This window comes from Stomoxys calcitrans, chromosome 1 (genome assembly GCF_963082655.1).
Source record: "Stomoxys calcitrans chromosome 1, idStoCalc2.1, whole genome shotgun sequence".
NCBI classification, from domain to species: domain Eukaryota; kingdom Metazoa; phylum Arthropoda; class Insecta; order Diptera; family Muscidae; genus Stomoxys; species Stomoxys calcitrans.
Window position 1 is genome coordinate 148759596 of NC_081552.1, and position 18052 is coordinate 148777647.

At 38.4% G+C, this 18052-nt stretch overlaps 1 protein-coding gene and 1 pseudogene across 1 annotated transcript; one reads left to right on the forward strand and one right to left on the reverse strand.

Moving 5' to 3' along the window:
* LOC106094697 (heat shock protein 27-like) overlaps positions 1-18052 on the forward strand; it is a 248805-nt pseudogene that overhangs the window by 101148 nt on the left and 129605 nt on the right.
* LOC106089581 (heat shock protein 27) lies at positions 14326-15511 on the reverse strand. Its single transcript, XM_013255464.2, has one exon. The coding sequence runs from the start codon at positions 15345-15347 to the stop codon at positions 14766-14768; it is 582 nt and encodes a 193-aa protein (XP_013110918.1). The 5' UTR covers positions 15348-15511; the 3' UTR covers positions 14326-14765.

Below are 18052 nucleotides of genomic sequence, written 5' to 3' on the forward strand. Positions count from 1 at the left end.
GAGGTAAAAAAATCATTCCCAAAATGTATCGGAAGCTTGTTTCTGAATGGCATATGTTCATATTCGCTGTACGTCTCTGGAATTCTCTTCCTAACGATCTGCAATTACTCAGTAACTCGGCAACATTTAAAACCAGACTTTGGAAACATTTTACTGCATTAAGTTGATGAATGTTAAGACTCATTTATATATTTATTTTTATTCTTCTATACTTACCTTTATTTCTTTTTTTCGGATCAACTAAGTCTACTAATTCCTCTTTAATTGATAAATTCACTTTTGTTTTTTTTTCTTTTAAATTCAAATCTACAGAGCCACAATTGTTAGTTTTTTCCGTAAGTTATTCATTCAAAATCTGTGATGTATTGTATAGCTATAGATTCTTAGTTTTAAGTGTTTACTATGTACAATTGTTGGAGATATTACCCGCACTTTAATTATAAGTATTTTATATTCTTGTTGTGCGGGTGTAAATAAATAAATTACATATATTAAATATTTCCATGAGTAATTTTCTCGAAAACCTTAGAGAGATAGCATTAAATTGATATCGGCCGATATTCAATGTTGGATTTGGGAATGGAGATAATCTTTGCATGCTTCCAAGTAATAGGATATACACTGGAGCTCCCATGGTCAGTAAATAAGTCCTGTTTTCACCACGGAGTCATTATGCACCATCTGTGAAAATTTCAAGAAAATCGGTTCAGCCGTTTCTGAGTCTATAAGGAACAGACAAACAAACAAACACAAATTGATTTTTATATATAAGATTATGCATATTTGGAAAGGTATTTCAGAGAAATATTGCAAAAATTGTATATGGAAAAATTCGGAACATGAATTATATATTTGAGGTCGAATCGAAAAACAATTAAAACTATTTGTTTTAAAGACGTGTGGCTTTGAAGAGCTATAAAATCGAAACGCATAGAGATGTTATCATGATTTTCGCAGCTTATAGATAATAAAGTACTTTAAATAATAACAAGTAAAAGTATGCTAAGTTCGGCTGGGCCGAATCTTATATACCCTCCACCATGGATCGCATTTTTCGAGTTATTTTCCCTGTATCTCTTTTTAGGCAAACTAAGGATAAAAGAAAAAATTGCTATGCCATTGCAGCTATATGGTCCGATATGGACCATAACTGAACTGAAAGTAGAAATCGTTGTGTAACATTTCAGGCAAATCGATTGAGAATTGCGCCCTTTAGGGGCTCAAGAAGTAAAATAGGGAGATCGGTTTATAGGGGAGCTGTATCAGGCTATAGCCCGACTTAGACAATATTTGAGACGTATGTTGAAAAGCCATTGGAAAAAGCCGTTGTACAAAATTTCAACCAAATCGGATAATAATTGCGCATTCTAGAGGCTCATGATCCCAGATCGGTTTATATGGAAGCTATATCAGGTTATGGACTTGACTCCATCGACTTAAAATGTCATGACGATCAAGTATATATATTTACTTTATGGGGTATTTTTTTCACGTAACCATATATATGCAGTGCATTGCGTTGGCAATTAGGAAAGTTAATGGTTGGAGGGGAAAAGAGGAAGTAGTATTTATTGATATTTGTTTTAAATTTCTGAACGTCAATGTGGGAAGACATTAGCCGGAAGTCGATTCCACATACGAATGGTTCGGGCAAAAAATGAATTTTCCCGGTAGTGCATGGTTCGATCTGAATCAATTACAAACGGGTGAGAGTTCCTGGCAAGTCTTGTATTCCTGGTGAACATCCTTACATCAGGGATAAGAAGAGGAATATACTTGGAACACACGCCATGAAAATAACGATAGAGCAATACAACGCTACCCACCTTCCGACGATGTTCAAGAGAAGCAATAGAGTTGGATACCCTTCTGTCCCCAATCAACACCATCGCTCTCCGTTGAACCCGGTCAATTAGCTCCAAGGATGATTTTGGAGCTTTTGCCCATATATGAGAGTTATATTCTATTCTCGGCCTGATGTAGGTAGTATAGATATTGAGAAGATCAGAAGAGGTTAAATATTTCTTGCACCGCTTAAGAAAGCCCAAACACTTGAATGCTTCTTTGGACATTTCGAATACCTGATTTGACCAACGGACATCATATTGTATCTTCATGCCCAGAACATCAAGAGCATCTGACAGTTGAATATATCCATGGATATCGACGATTGTAGTGGCTCAGTGAATCGCTTGTGAGACAAGAAACAGCACTGCGTCTTCTGTGCGTTAAAGTCTACTCTGTTCGTTCTACCCCACTCGGAAATGGCTAACAGAACCTCTTAGGGCGAATAATCCATAGGGCACACCTGCGGTCAATGATGAGAACCCATCTACAACAACTCGTATAGTGCGATCTCTGAGAAAGCTCGATATAAATCGAACGATGTTATTACCAACTCTAAAAGCGACAAGCTTTGATAAAAGTGCACCGTGCCAGACCCTATCAAATGCCTTGGAGATATCCAGAGTCACGACCTTACTCTCACCCAACTGATGGATAGAGCGACTCCATCGTTCTGACAAAAATGCCATTAGGTCTCCCGTAGATCGATTTTTGCGGAACCCATGCTGTCTGTCGCTAAGAAGGCCATTGGACTCTAAGTATCTGACAAGATGATGGTTAACCAAACTCTCCATAACCTTGGAGAGCACGGAGCATATCGCAATTGATCGGTAATTCGCAGGGTTGCTTGCTCCACCTTTTTATGGGGATGGGCTGAACGTTCGCAACCTTCCAACTCGCCGGGAAAACTCTCGCACAGTAAGCAAGGTTGAAAAGATTGCGTAGTGGACGAGCAAGCGTCGAAGAACACTTACAAAAGACAAGTGTTGGTATATCGTCCGGGCCCAGAGATTTATTAACGTCGAGATCCCAAGAACCCGTAAAGAAACTTTTCGTGTCTAAGTACCCTGGAACACGATGTTCTTGCCTGTTTGCGCAGCATTTCGATATTGGCATTTTTTTTCAGACGCCAAGTCCTAAATGCATCCTCTTTTCATCTGACAGCATCTCTGCATGCACGGTTCAAACAAATATTGTCTTTTGATTTAACCGATAAATTCTTAGCCGGTAGAACGGTCTCATTCCTATTAATATATTGGGTTGCCCAAAAAGTAATTGTCGGTAATATAGTAGTAATATAGTCGGCGTTGACAACTTTTTTCAACGGCTTGTGACTCTGTAATTGCATTCTTTCTTCTGCCAGTTATCAGTTGTTACTTTTAGCTTGCTTTAGAAAAAAAGTGCGCGAAATTTTGTTTACATTTGTTTGTTTGGCGTCAATTTTGTTGTAATATGGGTACCACATGTATTGAAAGAAATTCATTTAACAAACCGAATCGACGCTTGTGATATGCACCTTAAACGCAATGAATTCGATCCGTTTTTAAAACGAATCATAACTGGAGATGAAAAATGGATTGTTTACAACAACGTTAGTCGAAAACGATCATGGTCCAAGCATAGTGAACCAGCTCAAACCACTTCAAAGGCTGATATCCACCAAAAGAAGGTTATGCTGTCTGTTTGGTGGGATTGGAAGGGTGTGGTATATTTTAAGCTGCTTCCAGGGAACCAAACGATTAATTCGGATGTTTACTGTCAACAATTGGACAAATTGAATACAGCCATCAAGGAGAAGCGACCAGAATTGGTCAATCGTAAAGGTGTCATATTTCACCAGGACAACGCTAGACCGCACACATCTGAGTGAGCTTGGCTGGGAACTTTTGATGCATCCACCATATAGCCCTGACCTTGCACCATCAGACTACCATTTATTTCGATCTTTGCAGAACTCCTTAAATGGTAAAACTTTCGGCAATGATGAGACTATAAAATCGCACTTGGTTCAGTTTTTTGCAGATAAAGGCCAGAAGTTCTATGAGCGTGGAATACTAAATTTGCCTGGAAGATGGCAAACGGTTATCGAACAAAATGGCAATTATATATTTGATTAAAGTTCATTCTAAGTTTTATTAAAAATGCATTTACTTTCTTTTAAAAAATTCGCAATTACTTTTTAGGCAACCCAATATATATATATATATATATATATGTACATATATATATATCGCACGATTTCAACTTCTGGAGTCACAACAAGCGCATTTATTGACCCATTTTGCCAAAATTTTGCAAAACTCTTTCCTCGACGACTGCCACAGTACCTGAGAAGTTTGCTCGAAATCGTTTCAGATTTAGGTATAGCTCGCAAATATATATTCTTCCGATTTGGAGAAATATTGCAAGAAAGTGCTCAGTTTTAAATGGATTCTTTCGAAATTATGCAGGAAGAATTTTCTTATGACTCTCGATATTACTGGTGAATTTCATAGAAATCGGCCCATATTTAGATATAGCTGTCATATATGTATATCGACAGATTTTCACCCCAAGAGCTATTGCAAGCGCATTGTTTGACCAATCTTGCCAAAATTTTGCACAACGCTTTCCTTGACGACTACCACATTATCTGAGAAGTTTGCTCGATATCGGTTCAGAATCAAATTCAGCTCCTATAAATATGTTCGTCAGATTTTGGGCAATTTGCAATAATGTTGTCATTTGTCAACCGTAGTTATTACAGTTTGAACATATTTGCTCGCCGAGGTCCTTCAAAATTGGTTTAGAATTGGATATAGCTCCCACATTGCACTTAAAGGGTAGGTGTAGAGTATTATACGGTCGGCACCGCCCGACTTTTTGCCTTCCTTACTGATTTTGGATTTATCTTTTATAGAAAAAATCAAGTCGATCGGCCCATAAATTACTGTTTAGCAAACAATTCAAAATTTGATATGCATATCTCTATTCGCTCAAAAGCTCCAGATTTATTTCCAAGATTTTTTGATTTGCCAACACTGTGCGCTGGAAATGATAACTTATTCCAAAAATGTTCAAGTCGAAAGGAGCGGATTAGGATTTTATTTTAGATACATGGTTTCTTCGGAGAATTTTCTTATAATTTTATATAGATTTTTAATTTGTTTTCATCCATACAAATCAAGCCGCCTTAATGTATATACTTTTGTAACTGTATGGAACTGTATGTTAAACACTTTTTTAATTTTAGTGCAAAAAGTTGGCGAAAAAATTTTAATTTCTCACAAGTTCATATAAATATTCATTCAGAGGTTAGTTGAATAATAAAAATAAAGTTCAACATGTGAGGTTCGTTTGTCAAAATAAAAAGAAAAAAATTAAAATTAAAAAAAAAAAATCTTACAAAAAAGAAACATATTTTTAAATTCTTTTATTAAAGTAGTTTATCTGCCACTGCACAATGGGATAGAACCGAAAAAACTAGTCAAAATTATGCCGTTTAAAAACGGTTAGGGATGACTCTTTGAAATACGAAATGGTTCTTGGCAGGCTCCTAAAATTCGTAAACATGCGTCAACATCCGATATTTTACTTTTTCATTTTTTGTCAAAAAAAGTATTTGCACTGATTGATCTTTATTGAAAAAAAGTTGCTTAAATACCTAAACTTTTTCTTCTTTTTTCTAAAGAAAATATATTTTAGATGCGATTTAAGTAAAGTTTGAACCAGATATCTCAACTTAAACGAGTGCAATGTGCGCTTAAAAATAGGCAAGTTTGTATTCAAAAATCGTAAAAAACCCTCGAGTACTCAAAATGTCAAGACCAGATTCCCCACTCGGGCTTATGTTTTTTTACTTCATAGAAATTTTGTCTTTAGATAAAATTTCATAGAAATTTTGTCTTTAGATAAAATTTCATAGAAATTTTGTCTTTAGATAAAATTTCATAGAAATTTTGTCTTTAGATAAAATTTCATAGAAATTTTGTCTTTAGATAAAATTTCATAGAATTTTTGTCTTTAGATAAAATTTCATAGAATTTTTGTCTTTAGATAAAATTTCATAGAAATTTTGTCTTTAGGTCCCTTAAACACAGGCAAAACATTTTTTGCAAATTTACTAAAAAATTCGATTTAGCAATCATCTTTACCCTAAATGTGTATTGAAAATCGGAAAGAATTTAGTTTTTTTAAGGACACTTTTATCTGCAAAATTCAATTTATTAAGATTCAACGATTATTACGATATTTCTTTTCGTTTATTCTTAAAATTTTATCAATTTGAAATTTCGTTCTCAAAGAAATGAGACCCCAAAGTGGAACTTCTTCTGACTGCCAGTGCGAAACACACACAGCAGATGTTCTATAGTTCTGCCATGATGTTCCAACAATTTCTGCACAAGTCGTTACTTGCAACATTCAGTCTGTCAGCATGTTTTCCGATTAGACAGTGACCTGTCATGACGGACACAGTTACTGAGACGTTTGTTCTTGTCAGTGACAGCAAAGCGGTAGACCTCTTCAAGTCTAAATTAGGCCACATATTTTGGAATAGTCGCAGCCCCTCTTTGTGGCCATCCATTTTTTGTTGACCTTCGGGCCTGATCCTGAAGACTTAGCTTACATGTCGCTAGAGGCATACCCACAGATTCCAGTTCCCCTAGAATGTGAAAGGTAGTTGCTAGTCTCGCAAGCTCGTCCGCTTTACAATTTTCTGGGATATCTTGTGGCCCGACACCCATAACAGGTGAATTTTGAACGGTTCAGCCATCTCGTTGAGAGATCTGCGGCAGTCGAGGACGTATTTTGAATTCAGATATATGTTCTCCAGGGATTTGATAGCTGCCTGGCTGTCTGAGAAGATATTTATGCAAATCGTTGCTATGACATTATATATTAGCCATTCCACCACTTCTTTAATTGCAAGGATCTCCGGTGATACACTGATCGGATAACCTTCTCGATATAATCAGTCTCAGTTTTTCAGAGTGCACCCTAAAGACCACCTGGTCTTCTAATTTGGAACCATTCACTGCTCTACTGCCTGGAACTTCTAGTATTGTATCAAGGATAACACATAGTCCATAGGAGCCACATAAGCAAAGAGAAAGAGAGAGAGAGAAAGTGGTCGTAGCAATTTGTCTTCCCTCACTAGGTGTAGCATTAAATTCAGTGCATCAGATAGAGTAGTCCTCAGTGCGGCTATGATGCACAAACAAGCCATCTTTTGGATCCAGCTGAGTATTGAACAGTAGGTGGACTTTTAAAGCGCCGTCCACCACACCACAACACCATATAGCATTAAAGTCTGACAACTGCAGTATATACCAAGTGCTCGAAATGAACTACTTCCATCTTACACAGACTTGTGACCAGACCACTTAGAGCTTCCTGAAGAATATCACTAAGAGTGAGGGAAACTTTCCTCTAAACCCAATAGGCACGTCATCAGCTTTCGCGACCATTTGGTCATATTCCTCTACTTACCCATCTTTTCAGATTTACAGCTCCAAAGCCTGTCGTAATGCAATTTTTAGTAAGTAAGTTATTTATAATTTTTCTTACGGTGTTGATGCCTAGAAACTTCAGCTCCTTCATGATTGACGTCGGTTTTACATTATTGAAAGTACCTTTAATGTCATGAACAGCTACCATTGAATATTCCTTGACAGCGAGAGAACCTCTATGCATACGACTAGGTCGTGAGGGCTGCTTCAGTGGACTTGATCCTATTAAAGGGTAATTTTTTAAGAGCTATATTTATAGTACGGTCCATATAATTCAATGTTTGTAGATTATTTCATGCAAATGTTGACCGTGACCGCACCTCAAATGGTTCATCCGTTTAGTCCAATTTTACCATAGTCTTTCCAACATTTCGGCCGGTATCTCACGAATAAATGCATCAATGTTGTCTTCCAATTCATCAATTGAAGCGGGATTGTCTGTATAGACATGAGCTTTAACATAGCCCTAAAAAATAGTCGAAACGCGTTAAACCGCACTATCTAGGCGGCCAATTGACCGGTCCCAAACGTGAAATAAAATGTTCACCGAACTAGCCTCTCAATAAGTCCATTGTTACTCGTGCTGTGTGGCATGAGGCACCGCTTTGTTGAAACCGCATGTCATGCAAGTCAAGCTTTTGCATTTTGGCCAAAAAAAAGTTGGATATCACCTCACTGTAGCGCTCACCATTCACAGTTACGTTACGATTCGCATCATCTTTGAAGAAGTACGGTCCAGCGATTCCACCAGTCCAAACCGCACCAAACTGTGACTTTTTCTGGATGCATTGGTAGCTCTCGCATTGGTAGCTCTGTGCATTGGTAGCTTCTGGCTGATTTTCACTACAAAATCGACAATTCTTCTTATTTACGTAACCAATGAGCCAAAAATGAGCTTCGCCGTAAAATGGAAGAAGCACGCGATGAACTTTCTTAACAGACTACGCATTTTAACAATAAATTTCAATAATTTGCAAGCGTTGTTCGTTTGTAAGACGATTCATGGCTAAATTATGGACCAAACTGAAGATGTTTGACAGCAAAACAAAACACGAAACGTGCGTGAGTTTTTAAAACCAGTATTGCCAAAACGATAATAGCTAAAAAACCCTTTATATGCATGCTGTTATCGAGACAGGCGATCTTCAGGAATCGTAGTCCTAAGATATGTTTCTATCAAACTCTCTAGATTCTTCAGCATAAGGGATGACAGACTAATAGGACGAAAATCTTTCGCCTTCGTGTGGTAAAGTTTCCTGCTTTAGGAATGAAAATGACCTTTGAGTCCCTCCGTTCCACAGGTATATGCGATATGCTGATATAGAGCAGAGTATATAAGGACCCAGTCTTTCGGACACAGCTTGTAATTCAACCGGTGATACATTATCAGAGCCTGACGACTTAAAGGAGTCGAAACTTTTTATCGCCCAAAGGATTGTCCGTTAGAGAGTTTTGCGGGAAATATGTATCAACGTGTAGTTCTGGTGTTTCCTCACTAAACATTTTCCATACATTCTTTGGCTTCTGAATATATCCCACCGTAATAGATTTTGAAGATAGGATCTTTCTTAGACTAGAGGCCTCAAGTATTTCCTCCACGGAGGTGCAGAATTCCACCCAGGCATCTTTCTCAGCTCACCCTTGTATTTTCTAAGCTCACCCTTGTATTTTCTAAGCTCAGCCTTGTAGACGTCTCAACCAGGTGGTGCACTTGTGGTTTTCGCTCTATTGAAGAGGTTTTTACAGCCCTTCCTTAGACGAACCAGATCCGGGGTCCATCATGGCGGTCGCATGCTGACACAAGCGAGTCATTCAGGGCTTTTGTGATCCGCTCAACCATTTTGTCGATGTCCTCTGCAGTTTCCACTTCCTTTTCTGGTCTAGAAGGGATAGTCGTGCAAATTGTGTGCTGAAATTGAATGCAATCCGCTCTTCTTCTGTTTAGCCGAAAGACAACTTCTCTTTTGATTTCTTTCCAAGGCCGAATCTAATATAACGATGATCATAGATGCTGTGGTCATCCTGCATGTTCCTGTCGGCTAATTCGTTTTATTACAAATCGCCAGATTGTAATTTTCGTTGATATCCGAACTATCCCATATATGGGGATGTGCATTAGCATCACTTCTAACAATGAGGCTCTTTCTCCCTGCCGAAGGGGCTTCAACCAGCAACTTAAAGCTTGAAGGTGGTACCTCTGAATCGTGTGCCATATATAGGGAAGCCAGCCAGCAATTAGACTTATTAATTTCACGTCTGGCTGCTACTGCAAGAATTCAGGTTCCTGTCATCAGAAGAACATTTGGTAAAGACTAAGCGGCCTTGCAATAGTAGAGATTTATCTGCAGAAACCGGATCACAGCCAAGATTCAGAATTTCCACTACTGTTGCGTTAGCCTTGTCTTCTGAGACCGCCAGGGGTTCATCCTCGCAATAGAGATCCCAATGTTGACTTTCGACTAATCTGTTAGTCGACTTTTTGTGTACAAAATTCGAAGTCGACTTTCCTGATTAGCAAGACGAATAATCGATTTTGAAGTCGAATAGACGATTTGCCTTTTCCAAGGCGAAACAGAGTAAAAAGTCAGAATCGATTATTAAGTCGAAATCGATTTTTCACTTTATGTTATCAAGTCAAATCCTTTTTATCCGGCTATGTTCTTTGGTTTACTCTTTGTGCCATAAATAAATTTTTGAAGTTGAAATGTAATTATACTCAAACGGAAGGCAAAATTTTGTAATATCATTAGATGGTTAGATCGATTTGATACCTTCGACAGAGGTATTTAGATGGGTAACAACAATTCGTGTCAAAGTTTGTGTATATGCAAGCAAAAGGTTAGGGAGTGCGTTCCTATAAGTGTATGATTCAGCTTAATAGTTTTGTAGTGTATGGAAGCTAAATTTTGGCACAAATCTATTTCTTATCCATTAAGCGTTTATGTTCGAAGATACGCGGAATAGGACCACATCTTTTCATTGCTCCCGTATAGACAGGACTAGAGATTTAAAATCTTTAGCTCCTTAAAATGGTATTTATTGTCCGATTTTGCTGAAATTTGGTAAAAAATTGTTATAATATACTAATTTCAGTCCATACTTTTGACCATATAGATGGATCTCTAGATTGAACACCTTAAGCCTATAAAATGCGAATACATCGAATATGGACCATATTCGGTCCAATTTTAGGTGTAGGTCCCATGCCAACGTATCCCTAGCTTGCGGTATTTTTGCTCTGAAGCCCACATTTTTATTCCAATTTGTCTAACATTTGGCAAGCGATATTTTCTCGGAATGACAAAAGTATATTCCAACCCATGGACGAATCGGACAATATTTTATAGTAGTTTTCATTTTGCGAAGTCTAAATGGAATTTATAATAGTTAGACTCCGATTTGGGGAATGTTTTATACATCGTGAGAAAGGGTCTTTAGAATAAGCTATATTGCGCAAATAAGGCGGCCTGTTTTCATGTTTAATGGTGACGACAACAAACAAATTTGGATAATTCAACAATTTTCAACAATGGTCTTTGAAAATCCCGGATATATAAAATCGGATAGAATACTGAGTAGAAGTTCGTTACTCATATGCGCAATAAAATGTGATGCCTGCTTGGGTTTTAAGTTAAAATTTTTAACATTCAGAACAACACAAGTGGAAAGTTGACTAGGATATATAGACCATTTCAAGCTTTAAATTAAATTATAAAGGGTGATTTTTTTGAGGTTAGGATTTTCATGCATTAGTATTTGACAGATCACGTGGGATTTCAGACATGGTGTCAAAGAGAAAGATGCTCAGTATGCTTTGACATTTCATCATGAATAGACTTACTAACGAGCAACGCTTGCAAATCATTGAATTTTATTACCAAAATCAGTGTTCGGTTCGAAATGTGTTCATTCACCGTAACGTTGCGTCCAACAGCATCTTTGAAAAAATACGGTCCAATGATTCCACCAGCGTACAAACCACACCAAACAGTGCATTTTTCGGGATGCATGGGCAGTTCTTGAACGGCTTCTGGTTGCTCTTCACTCCAAATGCGGCAATTTTGCTTATTTACGTAGCCATTCAACCAGAAATGAGCCTCATCGTTGAACAAAATTTGTCAAAATTTGAACACATTTCGAACCGAACACTGATTTTGGTAATAAAATTCAATGATTTGCAAGCGTTGCTCGTTAGTAAGTCTATTCATGATGAAATGTCAAAGCATACTGAGCATCTTTCTCTTTGACACCATGTCTGAAATCCCACGTGATCTGTCAAATACTAATGCATGAAAATCCTAACCTCAAAAAAATCACCCTTTAAATGGTGTGTGCAAACTTTTGACATTAAGTAAAAAAAATTGCCATATTGGCTTTAAGATAGCGGGGTGGTTTGAATGAAATGAAAATGCGCCAATTTCGTATTTAGAACTTTTCTTGACACCACCACTTTATGAAAATACAAAGAAATGATTATATCTTGATGGTAAAATTTTACGCACACTTGAAAGAATATAGGATATATTATTTAGAACATTTTGCAAATTTTTGACAAAAAGTCGAAAAGTTTACTTATTGAACAAAAAGTCGAAATGTTGACTTTTTGATAAAGTCAAAGTCGACTTTACAAAAGAGTCGAAGAATCGACTTGGGATCCCGTTCTATCTTGTCATGTTGAGTTTTCTTGTGCATACAGGGGCAGTTGAGAAAGCATTGGATCCACTCTTCCTCAGGACACTGGACGACTCCTCCTTAGATACTTCACTAGCTGCTGCTGTCTAAGCACCTTTTGAGTTCCGATAAGAACAAACTTCCGATGAAACCTTTTCTTAAGCCAAAATTTCAAAGAGATTTTTTCTAAAGACAAAATTACAATGAGGGACAAAATTTTAATGACATTTTTCCTACAGACAAAAATTTAGTAATTATTTTAACCACGAAATTTTAATGAAATTTTTAAAACCAAAATTTTTATACACATTTTCTTAAGTCAAAATTTTGATAAAACTATATTTTTTTATTTTGATGACACTTTTGATTGAGATGAATAGAACTTTCGTTTAAGATATCACATAAATAACATTTTCCTTAAAACAATATTTCGATCAAAATTTCGCTAAGAAAAAATTTCCCTGAAATTTATACTATTTTGAGCCCGCTCCGCTGCGCCTTCTTTTACTTTTTATGGAACAAAAGTTTCCTTGGAATATATATTTTCGACAATTAAAGATCTTTTAGTGAAATACCATGCTATCTTGACTAACAGTTTAACAATATAAGTGCCTTTATCTGAATCCCATATGATCTTTATCGGTCTATGAATTTAAGTTTGGATGTAAGTTGTACTCCATTCTTAAAATACTTAATTTCAGCCCGATATTCTCATGATGTCTGATTTTGTGGTGTTTTCGGGGGAGAGGTGGTCCCCCAGATACTTGGCCCTGAAAAAATATCAGCATCGTGCTCATCTCTCAAATACCATTTATTTAAACCCCATATTGCCATTGGCTTAAGAGGAGTTTACAGGATGAGGCGTCCTCCAAACACATGGCCCCAAAATCGGTTATCAAATTCGTTTTCTAATCTGAAATACCTTTCATTTGAGCCACATATGGCATGGTCGAAAAATTTTTTTGGGGTGTTTGGGAAAGGGGTGATACCCTAAATACATGGTCCTACATTTGAATATCAAATTCGTATTCTACTCCCAAATACCTTTATTTGTGCCCCATATTGCGATGGTCACTAAAAAATTGCTGTTTGGGGGATATTTTGGGAAAGGGGTAGAAGCCCAGAATATTGGTCCCGAAAATGGGTATCAATTCTTGCTCTACCCCACATTGACATGGTCGGTAAATATGCCCGATCTAAGGGGTGGACCCCAAACACTAAGCCCGGAAAATATATCGGCAATGTGCTGTATTCTCATATATCTATATATCATTTATTTGAACCCCATATTGCCATTGCCCTCAAAATTGGATATCAAATTCGTTTTCTAATCTCATTTTAATTCCTTATGAATATTTAGTTCCATTAGACAGACTAGACAGTTGGCCCCTAATGTTGATATCAGATACATGGTCTACTCCCACATACCTTTAATTTGAGCTCCATATTTCCATAGTCGGCAAACATGACCGACTTGGGGGATGAGCGGCCACTCAGTGTGTTGGCCTTGAAAATATATATCGGATTCGTGTTCCACTTTAAAACCCCTCTTATTTGAGCCTCATATTGCAATAGCCAGAAAATACTTACTATTTGGGTGGTGTTGTAGGTGTGGGGTGGCCCCATAGAAACTTTTTCCGAAAATTTATATCAAATTCGTGCCTTACTCCCAAAAACCTTTCATTTGAGCCCCATATTGCAAAGGTCGTAAATTTGTCCCCTTTGGGGATGTTTTTGGTGAGAGGCAGCCCCCCAAACACTTGGTCCCATATTTGGATATCAGATTCGTATTCTACATTCAAATACCTTTTATTTAAGCCCCATATTCCCATGGTCAGTAAATAAGTCCTGTTGGGGAGGTGTTTTGGGAAAAGGGTGGACCCCCAGAAACGTGGTCCCACATTTGGATATCAGACTCGTATTCTACTCGCATACCTTTCATTTTAGTCCCATATTGCCATGGTCGGTAAATATGTCCGATTTAGGGGTGTTTTGGGGCTTGGGGTGGTCCCCCTAGCACTTGGTGCGACAATTGGATTTCAGATACTTTTTGTTATCCTAAATACCTTTCATTTGAGTCCCATATTGTCGTGATTGGTTTAAATATATGTTTGGTAGGTTTTAGGGTGTGGCAGCCCCCTAGGTACCCCATCCGAAATTTGGAAACAAAATTTTTATTTTTAGGGTACTATATGAGAGCACACAAAATTTCGCTTAAATCGCACCACCTATCTCCGAGATCTGGCGTTTTTGAAAATTAAGGTAAGGGGAAGGGTCAGCGAATTAAAAAAACAGAAAAATTGAATAAAAAAGCAGAGTATTGATATATCAACATTTTATTGATAGTCTATTTGATCACTTTTGCAATTTTAGAGAACAAAATTCCTTGAGCGAAGTGCAATAAAAAGTCATTGAGGAACACCAAAAAGATATTTCCCAAATCTTTTGGAAAATTCAGTGTTGCCAATGTTGGTACTGGCAATTTTGGCACTTTGTCATTAAAGAAATTTTGAATAAAATACATACTATATGATAGATTGATGGCCTTGAATAATTTTCTGTATTTCCGCTAAAAATTAAACTACCAAACAACAAATAAGTAGACACAATTTCTATTTTCGTATTTTCTGTTTCGTTTGCTTTTTATTTATTTTTGTTTCACTCATTCGCCGTTGGCCTTCAGTGTCACTATTCACTTGCACTTTTTCAATTAGCCTGCAATCTTTGATTAGTATGGTGAGTGATTCGCCTTGGCATTGCCTATTTCCAAGGCAGAGCAAGTTTACCAGTTTCATGGACCCTGACTAGACGTTCGCCGGGCTTGTAGTACTTTGTGGGAGGTGGGGGTGGTGCCTTGATTGTGAGTATGCCATCTGTGGACAAGTCCGAGATAACTTCGTTAGCATTGAAGCCGCGAGGCAGCAGATACTTTCGAAAGAAATGTCGTTCCACCATACTATTGCCGTCGTTGCGTCGGGCATGTTTGCCTTGCACAATTACATAGTCGTCGGTGGTCTTAACCTCAATCTCATGGGGTCTAAAGTTGCGTACGTCTATTTCCACCTGGAAACCCTTGTCGTCGATGTGCACCCTTTCGCCGTTGTAATAGTTGTCCCAGCGCATGGGATAGGCCCAATCCAAGAGATGCGATTGAATGGATTGATTGCGGACACGCCGTGTTACCAACTCGTCCATTGGCCTTAGCAATGAGTTTGAGGGCCACCACAAACGCGGATCATCCCAAAGGTAGGGATACAAATGAAAATCATAAGGCGGATAATAACGAATCGGACGGTCGAGTTCACGCGCAAGATCATGAAAAGTTGTTGGCACAAGTGACATTTGTATGCTTTGCTATTTTTTGTGTTCTGTCTGTCGAAGAATAATTCTTGTGCCTGCAGCTGTCTTCCGTTTTTATTAGATATGTGTCGACTTAAAGGTTTGGCAACCGAATGAAAAACTTTTGTTCGATATACTGGCAGAAGCCAAACATTTTCCTTTTGAAAGGGGAAGACTTATTTGGCTTTTTTATCTCTCAACCCACTTAATGATGTACTGCTGCCTGGTCTCTACTGTGTTACATATTCAATACTATCTCAAAATAATACAAATATGAGCGATGTTACTGCACTCTCAACTATTTCAATTATTACTGCAAAGATATTTGGCCCGCTAATTTCTCTCAGTGTATAAAGTGACGCAAATTTTTGTATAGCATCGAGCCAAATTTGAATGAGTGGTATAAGTGACTCATTTGTTTTGATTTTTGTAATCAAAGGTGCATTTATTTACAAAACAAAGAATCCCTATTGGTAATATAGGGTGTACCGGTACAAAGTGCAGCTGACCAGCTAATCCCGGCCGGCCATTCTGAGTCTTCTTTTGCAACTCGTGGAGGAAATTTATTTTGTTTGATATTTATATCAAAAATGTCATTAAAGCAAAGTAGTAAATGTGATAGGCCATTTACTCATGATTTGGAAGACTTGTATAGGCAAAGATACTAATATTGGAACATCAGGCAGTGCAGGGACGGATTGCCCTAATTCAGGAGCCATGGACGACCCACAACAAAGTTTCTGTATTGAACAACATCAACTACCAATTATTATATGCTAACACTTGTACTCGGCCGAGAACCTGCGTTATTTGTCATAAAAATGTAAATTATGCATTTTCCTCAGAGTTGTCAACGTCGGATGCAACAGTGATGAGACAGGGAGAGACGGTGGAGCATACCTGGCATCACTTTATATGCCTGGACACTCCGACACTGCCACCTACGTCGGAGCTGCAACGGTTGGTAGGAAAGCAAAACATACAGGGTTTTGCTTTCTCACCAACGACCTTATAACACTTAATATTCGTAACACCCCTACCTCTGTTTATAGAATTAGGGAGGAGGTTTAAGATGTGGCAATAGGTTCGGAAAATCTGATCGATGAGGTTCAGGATTGGAGGGTCTCCAAGGAGCACTCCTTCTCAGACCCACGCTACATATGGTTTGGAATCGTACTGCAAGCACCGAATCCGATAAGCTTCCGGAATAAGTTGAAACCCAGCTGGCCAAAATTCGGAAGACTACTCACAAGAAGACTTGAGTAAGATAATTTAGATTGTCCAAGAATAGAAGACATTGACGACAATGTCAACAGGACTACGACTGCACTAGTGGAGTCTTTCGAAGATAGTTGTCCTCAATGAGAAAGGAAATTAGCCCAAGAAAAACCCTGGATGACCGAGGAGATTCGCAACATTGGGAAAGAGGTCCGCAGACTTTATAACAGAGCACGTCGTATAAAAGCGGAAGTATATTGGAATGTCCAAGCTGAAACGTTAATAGACGCCATGGCCGTGAGAGCAAAGACAACGGGGGATATGATGGGCCTTTTGATGAAAACCCATTTTCGATTGGATACGACGGAACTCACGGAGACACCGGAAACTTGGAATAATGTTGTTGATCGAAGGCTTACCATTGCAGAATTTATGGCGAAGGAATACTTGAGGACCTTTAAACAATTTAAGTCACCCGGACCTGATGGAATATTTCCGGCGTTACTACAGAAGGTGGTAGACTATCTGGCGCCTCACTTGGCGTGCCTAGGAACTGAAGGCCATCGCAATGCAGTGGTTAGCATGTCCGCCTATGACACCGAACGCCTGGGTTTGAATCCTGGCGGGACCATCAGAAAGAAAATTTCAGCGGTGGTTTTCCCCTCCTAAAGCTGGCAACATTGCTGAGGTACTATGCCATGTAAAAACTTCCCCCAAAGTGGTATCAAGCTACGGCACGCCGTTCGGACTCGACTATTAAATGGGCTTAAACTTAAATCGGACTGCACTAATTGATATGCGAGAAGTTTGCCCCTGTTCCTTAGTGAAAAATTCAAATTTTGCATTTGCCTAGGACTTACATATACTCCGAAAGACTGGCATTTATACCTAAGACCGGCAAGGCAAGTTATGCGACACCAAAGGCCTACAGACCTCCAAGCCTTACGTCTTTTCTACTCAAAACCATGGAACGTATTGTGGATACGATGTTAAAGAGTAGAACATCCAGCCAACTGCTCAAACACCATGCTTATATCAAGGGAAGGTCGATGGATACTGCCCTGCACGATGGTGTGCATAAAAAAAGAAAATCCTTCGATGCCAAGAAGTACACATTGGCTGTTTGCATTGACATCGATAGGGATTTTAACAACGTGCGGACCGACACATTGATCCAATCCTTAGACCAGGTTCTTACTTACTTACTTCAATTGGCTATGACAGAACATTTGTTCCACTAACCGAACGTAGAATAGCCTTTCAACCACCTCGATCTTCTGCGCTCATTCTAAAATCTCTGACACCAAGCTTCGAAGTGTCACCCACCACTTTATCAATCCATCAGGCTTTTGGTCTTCCCGGTTTGCGTGTACTACCGTATTTGCCTTCAAAAGACTTCTTTGTTGGAGCTTCTTCATCCATTCTGACAACATGACCTAGCCAACGTAGCCGTTGTATTTTGATGCGTGTAACTATGCTATCGTCGTCAT